The sequence below is a fragment of the Gadus chalcogrammus genome, chromosome 12 (assembly GCF_026213295.1).
Source record: "Gadus chalcogrammus isolate NIFS_2021 chromosome 12, NIFS_Gcha_1.0, whole genome shotgun sequence".
In the NCBI taxonomy this organism is placed as follows: Eukaryota; Metazoa; Chordata; class Actinopteri; order Gadiformes; family Gadidae; genus Gadus; species Gadus chalcogrammus.
The window spans coordinates 22,173,151-22,186,606 of NC_079423.1; the positions used below are offsets into that span (position 1 = coordinate 22,173,151).

Here is a 13,456-nt window from a genome sequence, read left to right on the forward strand (position 1 = left end):
CTTAGGGACTCGGTTCAGACTCTGTTTTCTTTTTAGTTTAGATTTAGAAATCCAACCTTGGACTTCACCCGAGAGGACGTTGGTACTTAGACTTAGAAATCCAACCTTGGCTCCACCCGAGAGAACGTTTGGTACTTAGACTTAGAAATCCAACCTTGGCTCCACCCGAGAGAACGTTTGGTACTTAGACTTAGAAATCCAACCTTGGCTCCACCCAAGAGGACGTTGGTACTTCCAACCTCAAGGGCCTCTTGAGAGGAAGTTGTATACTTTAAATAGGAAACTTCTTTAGCACTAACTTAGTCTTAAGCGTGATTAACTCAACAAAGGCAACTCTCGGGGTCATGCGGTGCACTGAGGCACGAGAGTTGCGTCAACGTTAAAACTTAGACTTAGAAATCCAACCTTGGCTCCACCCGAGAGAACGTTTGGTACCTAGACTTAGAAATCCAACCTTGGCTCCACCCGAGAGAACGTTTGGTACCTAGACTTAGAAACCCAACCTTGGCTCCACCCGAGAGAACGTTTGGTACTTAGACTTAGAAATCCAACCTTGGCTCCACCCGAGAGAACGTTTGGTACTTAGACTTAGAAATCCAACCTTGGCTCCACCCAAGAGGACGTTGGTACTTCCAACCTCAAGGGCCTCTTGAGAGGAAGTTGTATACTTTAAATAGGAAACTTCTTAAGCACTAACTTAGTCTTAAGCGTGATTAACTCAACAAAGGCAACTCTCGGGGTCATGCGGTGCACTGAGGCACGAGAGTTGCGTCAACGTTAAAACTTAGACTTAGAAATCCAACCTTGGCTCCACCCGAGAGAACGTTTGGTACCTAGACTTAGAAATCCAACCTTGGCTCCACCCGAGAGAACGTTTGGTACCTAGACTTAGAAACCCAACCTTGGCTCCACCCGAGAGAACGTTTGGTACCTAGACTTAGAAACCCAACCTTGGCTCCACCCAAGAGGACGTTGGTATTTTTAATAGGCCATTCTTCATCTATTTTCTTCTTCTTTTTACTGTCTTTTCTTTTCAAATCTATACTCAGTTGTAAAAGTGATTTTGTTTATTGGACCTAAGAATAAATCTACCTGAATACATTTGTAGTAGGTTAACTCAATCGTTCGAGTCCTTTCCCCTGTCGACTCCTCGACACAGGCAAAGCAGAACGACACGCGCTCTCCCAGCTGATCCCCTCACGGTGAGTGGCGCATTGTACAGGCAATGGTTGATTGTGGCTGACGTGTATAGGGGGTGACAAGGCAAAAAAGATACATCATTTCGTATTAACTATTATTGTTTCGAGAGACTTTGGTCCCGCTAAACGGACGGGTCTGAATTCGTATTAAAGTAAAAACTGTTGTGAAGGGACTTAACAGAGTGACCTGGGTCGGACCGGATTAAGACTGAGCCGAGCCGGACCGAGCGCCTCCGTGAAACCAACGATTCACGGAGACAAGTGGGTCTCGACCTAGGTTGGTCCCGGGGAGCGTACGTGCGACACCCAGACTCACACACACACACAAAACACCCCCCGCGGAGCGGTGTGTGTGTGTCGTACGCGATCGTTCCCATAAATCACCGCGCGTGCGGTGTCCAACACTCGACAATATCAATGTATAATATAGTATTTAGATACAGAGCTCAAGGACTCCCGCCGGCGCACCCAGAGTTTTCTAGAATATTTACAGAACAAAGCAAAAAGCTGTGTGCGCCTCGCCATTGCGATGCATCCACTGTAAAAACGACTGCATGGTACCGTGGCCGCAAGCTGCTTAGGGCCACACCCCCAACCTCCACCTTGACCCCCCTCTAAAAAACGGCAAGTTTGTGGAAAGCTCATTGTGGGACTGGCTTGTAGTGGCTGTAATTCTGCACCAAGGCTGAATTTCTTGAACGTCTTCAAGTACTGTATTAGGGGCCAACTAACAGCTCTATGTAAGCATTCATAAAGTAGCATGCCATGAGACCTGTAAAATAAACATAAAGCTAATCATTCGTCAAGGTAGTCGTAAGCAATTCTTTTTGGGGAAAAGTTAATAAAAAGCAAGGGTACAAGACTTTATACATAATATTTTTGAACGAGTGAAGGAAACACTCATCCCAAAACCCATTACGAACTTTTTCGCAATGGTTACAACCTAATAGTTTAGCGCATTTCTTGCATCTTATAACCTTGTCATTATTATATTACTAATAAAAGGTGTGTGTGTGTGTGTGTGTCTGTCTGTCTGTCTGTCTGTCTGTCTGTCTGTCTGTCTGTCTGTCTGTCTGTCTGTCTGTCTGTCTGTCTGTCTGTCTGTCTGTCTGTCTGTCTGTCTGTCTGTCTGTCTGTCTGTCTGTCTGTCTGTCTGTCTGTCTGTCTGTCTGTCTGTCTGTCTGTCTGTCTGTCTGTGTGTGTGTGTGTGTGTGTGTGTGTGGGGGGTGTATATCGTGTATATCGTGTTGTCAGCGAATTACCTCTCGCGTGTCCATCAATGCCAATTCTACCAATTCCCAATGAGTGTGATTACTAAGACTAACCAACAAGTGTGCCCTAACATTATGCATTCCTAGCTTTTATACTATCCAAATTATTAAATAGCACTGCAAAAAACAATAACAAATAATATGATATAAATATGATTTCCTAGTTCAGTTTTTGGTCGAGTTGTAAAAAAAGCCAGGGGGGATGGTGGATTTTAACTTTTAGGGACAGATTTGTGCTGATGACAGCGCATATGTTGGGAGACCAACGGTGAGATAATTATTATATTATTATATTTTTGGGGATAAAATAAGAGCGATGACTGCTGTCATGTCATCGCTCTTATTTTATCCCCAAAAACGCAGCTGATTGGACGCATCACACGATTCTGAGGCATGGATCACATTTAAGGATTTTAAAAACATTGCTTGTTCTTTTTTTCAAAAATGCATTCGGCAGAGAGGGGAGACTAGCGTTGCTCAGGGGTTGGAATGAAAGGCAGAAAAGGGGACAGAGTTGCTTGCGGAAGCGATGTCTGAGATGCAGAGGCAGCTTCACGCTACCAGTGTCGGTCTTGTACGGTGTGGAATGAGAGCTTGTGAAGGCACTATTGCGCAAGTACGCCTGCGTGCTTGCGCAATAGCATACTGCCCGAGAATGCAGTATCGCTGTCAAATCTGTCCCTGGGAAAAGTAACGTTGCTGCGCCGAATTGAAAAAGGAAACCGCTATAATGAAATAGCGGTAATATTTCCACATTAATTGATACAATAACAGGGGATGGGAAGGGGGGATGGCTGTTTCAGAAGGGGGATGATTTTGATCATTTTAATTCCAAAGGGGGATGCCATCCCCCCTCAAACTCGAGTGCTGCATATAAGTCAGTCCGATGTCTTCATATAGATATATAGATATTATTATGTTATTGCGGCAATCTCGGCCGTGGTCGCCATCGACGGAGGGTCGGCGGCATATTGTGTGTTAAATGTGTGTGTGTGGTGTGTTTAAATAAAAGGCGACTCTCAGGGTTGTGCGGACCATGGGGCATGAGAGTTGCAAACTCCATAACTTGGTCACCCGTCTGATTTTTCCCTGTGTTGCTCAACATATTATTATTGAAAACATATTTTTTTCCATACATATTTTCCATCACAAAATGACTCAGGGTTTGGGGCGGGGTGGCTTGGAGGGGGCCCAGCCTTTTTCTGGAGGGAGGAGCCCCTGCTACCCCCCCCCCCCCCCTGCCCCGCACCGCCCTTGCCCGCCCCTCCAATGAAAACTTTGGCTGGTGATGAACATTGCAGAAAAATAGTACTCGGTAACTCATGTATAAAAATGATAGAGCTATAAATGTTGCCACAGCTCAAGCCCCTAGAGGTTCCGGTAACGCTTTATATTAAGGTCCTTGTAATAAGCCTTTGTTAATAGGTAATAAGACACTTATTATATGCTTATAAACATTAATTGGGGTTAGGACTATCTATGAGTGTTAGAAATAACTTAATAAAGATGTTTTTTGTGATATTATAAGACTTTTATAAGCACTTATAAGAAACGTGTTAACTATTTATTGATTGCTTAATAATATTAATAAGTCTTATGAGTTTCTTTTAGTTGTTAATCAAAGCATTACAAACCCATTTATTGATTCTTACTAACTTACATATTATGTCACTGTTAAAACTTTACTAAGCATTTTTTATGCTTATTATGGTTAATAAATCCTTTATTAAACGGCTTATTATGCATTTTGCAGGGGATCTAAAGCGGGAACAATGCTTATTTAAGGACAATTCCGGTATTTTGAACATTGAGTCCCCTTTCTGGTTTGTCGAGGATGAAATAGAGTGGTAAACACCAACATTTTTAATATTGCTCCTGTCTCTGGTATTTGGCTAATTTTGAATCGCCCCTGCCTGCTTCACAATGGCTGTCTATTTACATTCACAACCCTGTCCTTAAAGGTCCCATGACATGCCACCAGGTGATGTGTGATCAGCCGTTACAAGCCGTTTAGGAAATCTGCCTCTAATGACATCACTGGTGGGCATGTCCACCTAGATGTGAGCTGGATAGGTCAGTCTACCAGCCTACCCAGTGGACTGTAGCAAACGTTGCTCATCTATCTGTCACACATCTAGGTGGACACGCCTAACTGTGATGTCATAAGGGGCAGATTTCCAAAATGGCTTGTAACGGCTAATCACACCACACCTGGTGGCATGTCATGTGACCTTTAAAACAACCCTAAACGTTTGTTTTCAGAAATGCAGACAGTAACTGCATATCGCTACGATACTTGATTAGGAATATCACCACTTGATGAGGTTCACATTTCTGAAAACAAACGTTTAGGGGTGTTTTAAGGACAGGTTTGTGAATGCACATAGCCAGCCATTGTGAAGCAGGCAGGGTGATTCGAAATTAGCCAAATACCAGGACCAAGAGACAGGACCAATATTCAAAATTTCAGCTTTAACCATTCTATTTCATCCTAGACAAATCAGAGAGGGGGCTCAATGTTCAAAATAACAGAATTGCTCTTTAAGGTTAAGTCTGCACATGTTGAGCGAGTGTGATCTGTTTTGTGCCTCATATAATATATCCTTTAAAGACTTTCATTTTGAAGGTCATTTTGAACCGGAAGTTCTGTTAATGCAAGTGGATGAAGGCTTGACGAAGTGTTTGACGAACGTTTGGAGAACATGTCGGAATCATCAGCACGAACACCCTAACGCCTCGTGCCCACTGCACCGTCAGTCAAAGGACTCAGAAGGCGTGGCTGACGGATGGGGGAGGTTTCAGGGTCGTCAGTGCCCGAGTAGTGTCACAGTGCTTAAATTTGCATACGTGTTCTGATTGGACAACGGATCCGTCGCTGCCGAAAAAGTTGAACGTTTTTCAACTTTTTTTAATTTTTTTTCTAATAGTTGTGTCATGAATCCATGTCTAAAAGGCTTAATGATTATTGTAACCTGTCTGCTAACTAGGGCTGAACGATTTGGGGAAACAATCGAATTGCAATTATTTTGACCAATATTGCGATTTAATGTGAGATTATTATAATTTATTAAGTTCCCTATGTTGTGTTTTATTCACTAAAAAATAAATAAATATTTTTTTAGTGTGACCAACACAACATTGGAAGCAATCAACGTAAAAACTTCTCTTTCCTTTAGGCCAGGCCGATGTGTCAAGATTGTTTTAAATTATAAACTTCTTTATTTAACTATTGAATTGTAAAATAAAAACAAAAATGAATGAATCGTACTGATTTCCAGTCAGTAACGGTAATAAATCACGTTTTTTTTCTTGTTTTTTTTTATTTAATTTTGTTAAAATTTTCAAAAGAGCAGTTTTAAAGTGTGTTTTTGTGCTTCACCGCCATAACATTGTATTACAGTACATTTATTATTATAATATATAAATAATATTATATTATTTATACATTAGTTTTTTATTTCACCTTTTATCAACCCTGATAACCTATAGTACTCATTAACTGTTATGTGTATATTAAAGGACTTATTAACCTTAATAAGCATTGTTCCCGCTTTAGATCCCGGACCTGCAAAATGCATAATTAGCAGTTTAATAAAGGATTTATTAACCTTAATAAGCATTGTAAGTTATTAAGACTAAATAAATAAATTGGTTTGTAATGTGTTTATTAACAACTATAAGAATCTCATAAGACCATTATTGTTATTAAAGGTTGGGTATGGGATTTGCAAAAACGCCAGCTGATTTTGAAAATACACAACTCAAATGGTCCTCTCCTTCAACGCTGACTCTGAATCCACCCATTCCAAGTACATGGACGCGCAATCATGCACAAGCGCGAACACAGATGCGCGAGAGTGAGCCAGGCTAGCTAAATTGGAGTTTAGGGTTGTCTTCTAGTGCTAGGTCCAAATGCGGATTAGCTAGTTAGCTAGCTCCAGTAGCTCCCGCAGGCTAACAACAAACAGAAGCTTGCTCTGGGTCACGAGCTTTGAGTACGTGCACGAAGGAGTCACGAGCGGGGGAGGGGGAGTGCAGTTCCACAGATGAATGACTTGTTTAATTTCCATGTCAGTACTTCTAACTCAGTGGCTGTAAGTGGGTTATGATAAGAATTTCAAGTAATTTTGCATAAATGGCCAAAAAAGAGAATTCCATACCCAACCTTTAAGCAATCAATAAATAGTTAAAAAGTTTCTTATAAGTGCTTATGAAAGTCTTATAATCTCACAATAAACATGCTTATTTATTTTATTAATAACACTTGATAGTCTTATTAAAACAAATTAATGTTAATAAGCATATAATAAGGTCTTATTACATATTAACAAAGGCTTATTACAAGGGCCTTAATATAAAGCATTACCGAGGTTCCTTATTGGAAAACGTATGTATATATATATATATATATATATATATATATATATATATATATATATATATATATATATAAAAAAAGATCTAAAATAATGCTAAGAAATTTATTATTGATAAAAGATGAGTATATGACTAGCAATGACTTTGGAAATGTGTCTCTACATCTATCTACAAAATGTTTGTGAGCAGATTGACAGAAAATTACAACGCAATAGAAAACCGTACAACAATTTAAAAAATGCAAGTAAATAAGTTACTGAATGCATAAAAGTCGCCTGTGAAAATACCTTCACAGACTGAGTTTGGTGTAGATCTATTTATCGTGCATGTAGCCAGCTGAGCAGATGTTGTTGAGATATTTTTACACGAGTATTGTGCAGAATCATTTATTAATCTGCTAGGGAGAGGTCACTTCAAAGAAGGGTCATTTGGAGGCTTATTAGAAGGGCCTTAATATAAAGCGTTCTCGAGGTTCCTTATGGGAAAACGTCTATAATAGATATATATAACTGTACTTCCCAGTTAACATCAAGCTAAATAACAAATATGCACATAATAAAACGTCCCTATTGTGGGTCACAGCTGCAGTGCTCCTCACCTGCGGTGGTTGTTGCACTGGACCCAGACACGACAGTAGGCTCCACCTTCTCCAGCTCAGCTCCATTAGCTATAAACAGAATATTATTATTGCTACAGCTCAAGCCACTAGATGTTGCATCTTGCTTGAGCCCCTAGATGTATAGATATATTTATCCCTCGTGAAGAAATGGCCAACAGTTTTGGCCAAGAGTGATTATTTGTATTTGTGTGTATATATACACATAAAGATGTAAAATATTGCTAAGAAATTGATAATTATTGAGAAAAGATGAGTATATGACTTGAACAGTTTTGGCCAAAAGTGATTATTTGTATTTGTGTGTGTGTATACATATATATATATATGTATATATATATTTAAAGATGTAAAATAATGCTAAGAAATGTATTGTTGATAAAAGATGAGTAGGCCTATATGACTTAGCCTGGCACCGCCCACCTACCTACTTCCGCTCAATTTTCATTTCACTTCAGTACTAGGTCTGGGTCTGCTTAATATGAATGCGTTCAATGGAAACCAGATTTCTGGCGGTCCAATCAGCGAACAGAGGGAGTGGCTGAGAACGATGACGTCTAGGTCGCACGCCAGTTTCAGTTGTACTCGGAGGCAGAAAATGGAGAAGGATACGAGAGAAGCTATTCGGTCTGTTGTGGGATCGCTGCCGAAAATAGATAAATTAAAGCCGGAGCAAGAACAATCTTTGCAGAGTTTTGTTGGTGGCCATGATGTTATGGCGCTTCTCCCCACAGCTTCTCCCCAAGATGGTCGAAATGTCTATTGGTAAGCATACAACATCCAGAAAACTCCAAGCACCCATTTCTCAAGTGAATTAAGGGCTTTCTTAAAAGCATATACCTGAAATCTCTTTGAAATTCTGGGAAAATTAACCTTTGTAGTCAAGACCACACATTTGGATTTATGGGTAGTGGGAGTTATTGGTAACCATGCCTGAACATTTCGAAAGTTTTCGTCTTACGGTATAGGCTGCAGAACGACTTTTAAAGAATTTGCTGCAAGAATTTGCTGAATTTGCTGCATGACCTCAACACAGAGACAAACGCTCTTCAAATTAGCCACACATTTTTGTTTGAGGAGTGAATTTGCTCCAAAATCGATTCTATGTCGTGTAGGCTTCACCTTTTAAGGCTATCGCTATTGGGTTTTCCCTAGGCGTGAGCCGTAGCACTGAAAAATTTGTAATCCACGCCCACCAACAGCGTGGGCCTCAATCACGTCCGCAGTCCGCACACATAACGTGCGCCGGCGGACGTTCTGCTCCCATTTTCTTCAGGACGATCTTGTAGCATACTGAAGTATATAAATTGATATTATGGACTCGAAGACGTCCCGCATCTGCAAGACATGTAACACGGGTTACATCTTGCCGTATGACGGCCATGAGGTGTGCGAGGGCTGCCTTGGGCATGAACATGCCGTCTTGGCGCTATCGCCGCTCTGTCTGTGTCGGCATTGTGCGGTGCTGCCGTCAGACGACAGACAGCGCAGAGCCGACACTGCCGCCGCCATTGCTGAATGGGCCGACGACTTAACTGTCCCACTCGATGATGCCCTCTCTCTCCTTGTGAGCTCGGAGTCGGACGACTCCGACCACGATGAGGAGGGGGCGTCTCCCCCGGCTTCCCCTCTCCGAATGGAGAGGCCCGGGGCAGCACCATTGCCCGTCTCTGCCGCCACCTCACTTAGAGCTACCGGGCATTATCGCCAGGGCAGCCGCAAACCTTGGTCTTGCGGTGCCCATGCCTCAGGCCCCCCAACGCCCGGACCAGCTGCATGGCATCTGGGGGCTCGAGGCCGCGACACGCCCCTCCCGTCCCGACCCGATCTGGCCAATGTTTCCTGCCATCAGACCGTACCTCAGTGGGGCTGCGGCGGAGCCCGGAAAGCTCGGGGCCCCAGTGAAAACATTCATCCAGGTCACGAAGACGGAGGGTCTGACAGACCGGGGTTACAGGGCTTTACCGCCGCTGGATCCCGCTGTGTGTGCTGTCTTTGGAGTGAAGTCGGGGCTCAGCGACCGCTGCCCCACGGCCAAGCTTACAGACAGAGCGCATGAGTGTATGATGTAGCAAGAGGCTGTTATGAATGACATCACCCTGCTGGCACATAACATCTCCACCATGGCGGCTGACCCTCATCGTCTGGCCGAACAGGCAGTCGTGGCGAAAACCGCCGGTGTCACGGTGTCGCCGGCAGCTCCTCCTCCTGACCCCCAGGCTTACCAGCCCCTCCCGCCTCCATCGCAGGCTGCGGCGAGCGGCCAGCGAGCTCATGGGGCTATGTCCCGCCCCACAAGCGCCGGCGAGGGAGAAGCGTGTGACAGCGAGAAACACCTGTTTACTAAAAAAGGCTGTTTTCTCCTCACACACCAGTTAACGCCGGAGCCTATCGGCACGGCAATGACGGTTTCACACGCATCTCCCGCTACATGTAGGCAGGCCGTGAATAAACCCTGTAGCGAGCGGCCAGCAAAGGCCTCGGGCAGCAGGCTCATGGGGCGATGTTCCCCCTCACCAGCACCGGCTATTACGGGGTGAGGGAGAAGCGTGTGACAGCAAGAAACACCTCTTTACTAAAGACGGCTGTTTTCTCCCCACACAGTTAACGCCGGAGCCTATCGGCCCGGTCATAACTGTTTCACACGCATCTCCCACAACATATAGGCAGGCCGTCAATAAACCTTGTATTATTGATAGACCAAGCCCTACATTACTTTCCCCTCACCACATCATGCCTGGCATGACATATGGCAAGACGGCTGCTAAAACGAGCTCTCTTTCTACGAATGACACGCAGCTCGTTCACAGTGTCAGCAGTCTGCTGCCCAGTCACAGTGTTATTCCTCCTCGCATCCCAACGCTCAGGAGAGAGGAAGATACACTCTTGTCACAAGCTGAGCAGGCAGGGCATGCCTCTGCTAATGACACACACCCAGCCCTTTCGGGGAGAGCCCCCCATGGGCTGCGAGGAGGACTCCTCCCCTCGCAACGGCGGCAGGGGCCCAAGCGCGGCTCGTTTCCATGACAGCCGCATCAAAACAAGAGGCTGCACAGCCGCTTTCAGAGCATTACTGGGAATGGCTGAACGCATGCACCCTGGCCAAATGGATGGACAGGCTGATCAGCAAGGGTCACACCCTTCAACTACCTCTGTTCCGCCACGATTCAACGGGATTGGGGAAACAACGCTGTCATCCAAGGGTGAACAGCTGTCACTTTTGGTGGAGCTCCAGCAGCTTCTAGTGAAAAAAGTGATTTCGATCTAGCCCTATTCAACAAATGCATTGCGGAGAGGCCGCTTCACATGTTAACAATCAGACGAGTGTTACAGTGTGTAAAAACGTTGCCCCAATGTTGACGAATCAACACGTAATGATACGCAGGGACAACAAGGCGACAGCAGCATACATAAATCGCCAAGGGGGAGTGCGCTCGGCACAGCTGCTGAGCATAGCGATCTGTTATGCTGGGCGCACACACACTTGCTCTTCATCAGAGCAGCGTACATCCCCGGTGTCCTGAACAGAGGGGCTGACATAATGTCGAGGGGGGGTCCCCAACCAGGAGACTGGACTCCTCACCACGATCTGATCAATCAGATACGGAGCGAGTTTGGGAAGGTTCGCTCACAAACCGTGGCCGAACACACTCCTGTTCGCTTTCCCAACCGTCCCTCTGATTCCCCAAGTCTTGGACCGAGTCCAGGAGGAGCGGCTGTATATGATTCTCATAGCACCGCAACGCACGAGTGCACTGTGGTTTCCCTGCCTCCAGCGTCTGCTCTCGGGGCAGCCGAAGGGACTCCCATGGCGGCGAGACGCTCTCTCACAGGCAGGGGGAGAAATCATGGATTACCCAGAGATCGGCCAGCGCTTTTGGGCCTGGCCGCTGAACGCGAGCGCCTAGAGGGTCTCGGCCTCTCCCAGGAGGTTGTACGGACCATCCAGGGTGCCAGAGATGACTCCACCAGAGCCTGTTACTCGGCTAAATGGGCAGCTTTCCAGAAATGGTGCACGGTCAGGGGTTGTGATCCCATCTCCTGCCCTTTGCCGCGTGTGCTCTCTTTCCTACAGATCACTGATGAAAAGAGGGCTGACTTTTAGCAGGATTAAAACATACGCGGCTGCTGTTTCATCATGCCACGAAGGCTTCAGGGATAAAACTGTTTTTAGTCACCCCTTAATGAAGCACTTCCTAAAAGGTGTGAGGAGAGAGAGACCCGTGACGCGCTCTTTCACTCCACAATGGGATTTAACACTGGTGCAGTGGTGCTGCGCGTACTGGTTAAAGCCCCATTTGAGCCTCTTGACCGGGTGCCCCTCAATTTTGTGTCGGCCACTTGCGTCTGCACTCACTGAAGCCCCTTCTTGTCTTATAATACAAGGAGACGGCAGTTCGGCCACCAAAGAGTATTACTAGCACGTTCAGATCGAGAGTAATAACACTCAATGGTTTCTCTCTCCCTCCTCATCAATCTGAGGAGGAGGCAACAGCCCATCTCTTTTGCCCCTTACGCGCGCTGTGAAGCGCACGGAGGCTCTGCGCAAATCTCAACAGTTATTTGTGCATTACAGAGAACATTCCCAGGGCCTCCCCCTGACGAAACCACGGCTGTCACATTGGCTGTGTGATGCTATCACACAGGCTTATGTGTCAGCAGGGGCAGGGCCGCCTGAGACTATCAGAGCTCACTAGACCAGAGGGATATCGTCCTCTGTCGCTCTGCAAAGAGGGATGCCTATGGAGGATATTGCCTCCTGGGCACAGGCTGCTGTGCCTCCTGGGCTTCCCCATGCTCTTTTATTAGGCTTTACCTAAGAGACAGGTCGCGCCTCTCTATGACACACTCAGTTCTAGGTGCTTTGTCAGAGTGAGTGTGATTGTGTGACTATTCCCCTCGCATATTAAACAATGTGAGGTGGAGTCAAATATTCATGCTGAGAGCTCTTGTGTCTTATCAGACACATTAGAGCTGCTCGCTGCCGTTAGACGCATGACGTATGTTATGCTACGTCTGACGCATGATACTAGCGCGTATGTAGCTGTGTTTCGGGTACTGATCGGGACCAATGAGGCATAGACTATATCGTGCTTTGCCCTTTTAACCCAATAGCGATAGCCTTAAAAGACGAAGCCTATACGACATAGAACGATAGTTACGTATTGTAACTCTAGACTCTATGAGTATAGGCGCAGCCTTTTAAGTGTCGGCCTCATTGACCTTTAACTAGCTGAAGAAAAGCTGTTTATTAGGAGCAGAACGTCCGCCCGCGCACGTTTATATGTGCGGTCTGCGGACGTAATTGAGGCCCACACTGTTGGTGGGCGGGGATTACACATTTTTCAGTGTTCGGCTCACGCCTAGGGAAAACCCAATAGCGATAGCCTTAAAAGGCTGCGCCTATACTCATAGAATCTAGAGTTACAATACGTAACTATCGTTTGTATGCTGACAGCCTGCTGCTGTGGATTTGCCCCTGTAATAAGCAACGCCTTTAAGGTGGGAATGGACATTCGGTTCATGTCGTCAGTCCAAGTATTGTTCATGATGGAATAAAGATCAGTTCAATGGGAGCATTAGTGAAACCAGGAATTTTAGCGTCCCGATTGGTCGATTGCTGGGACTCGGGACACGCAACTCAAAATCGGGACTGTCCCAAACACCGAAGATGATTGTCAGTGTAGAATACATTGTACTTTAATTAATTGAAGTACAATGATAATAGTAATGCAATTTATATATGCATACAATCATATAACTAGAGTCATAATAACATGACTTTTCGAAAAGGAGGCGCATTAGGCCGACGGTTCAATATGCCGAATAGGAAAAATAGTTTTATACCTCGCTCGCTCCCTCTCCCTCTCCCTCTCCCTCTCACTCCCACTCTCTCTCTGTCTCCAAAATACAACCTAGGCCTACATATCACGTTCACGATGAATTTTGGAGGGCAAAAAGACAACGCTTCACTTCATTTCGACACGGTGTTG

General features: G+C 45.1%; 1 protein-coding gene across 10 annotated transcripts in view; it reads right to left on the bottom strand.

The window, feature by feature from the left end:
• LOC130392841 (sushi, von Willebrand factor type A, EGF and pentraxin domain-containing protein 1-like) overlaps window positions 1–13,456 on the bottom strand; it is a 137,366-nt gene that overhangs the window by 78,568 nt on the left and 45,342 nt on the right. For 8 of the 10 annotated variants that reach the window (XM_056603330.1, XM_056603337.1, XM_056603339.1 and 5 more), the window contains one exon: window positions 7,446–7,514. The exons of the other annotated variants lie outside the window; for them this stretch is intronic. In XM_056603330.1, coding sequence (XP_056459305.1) covers window positions 7,446–7,514 — 69 coding nt within the window. The remainder of the gene's footprint in view (window positions 1–7,445; window positions 7,515–13,456) is intronic. 10 annotated transcript variants of the gene reach the window in all.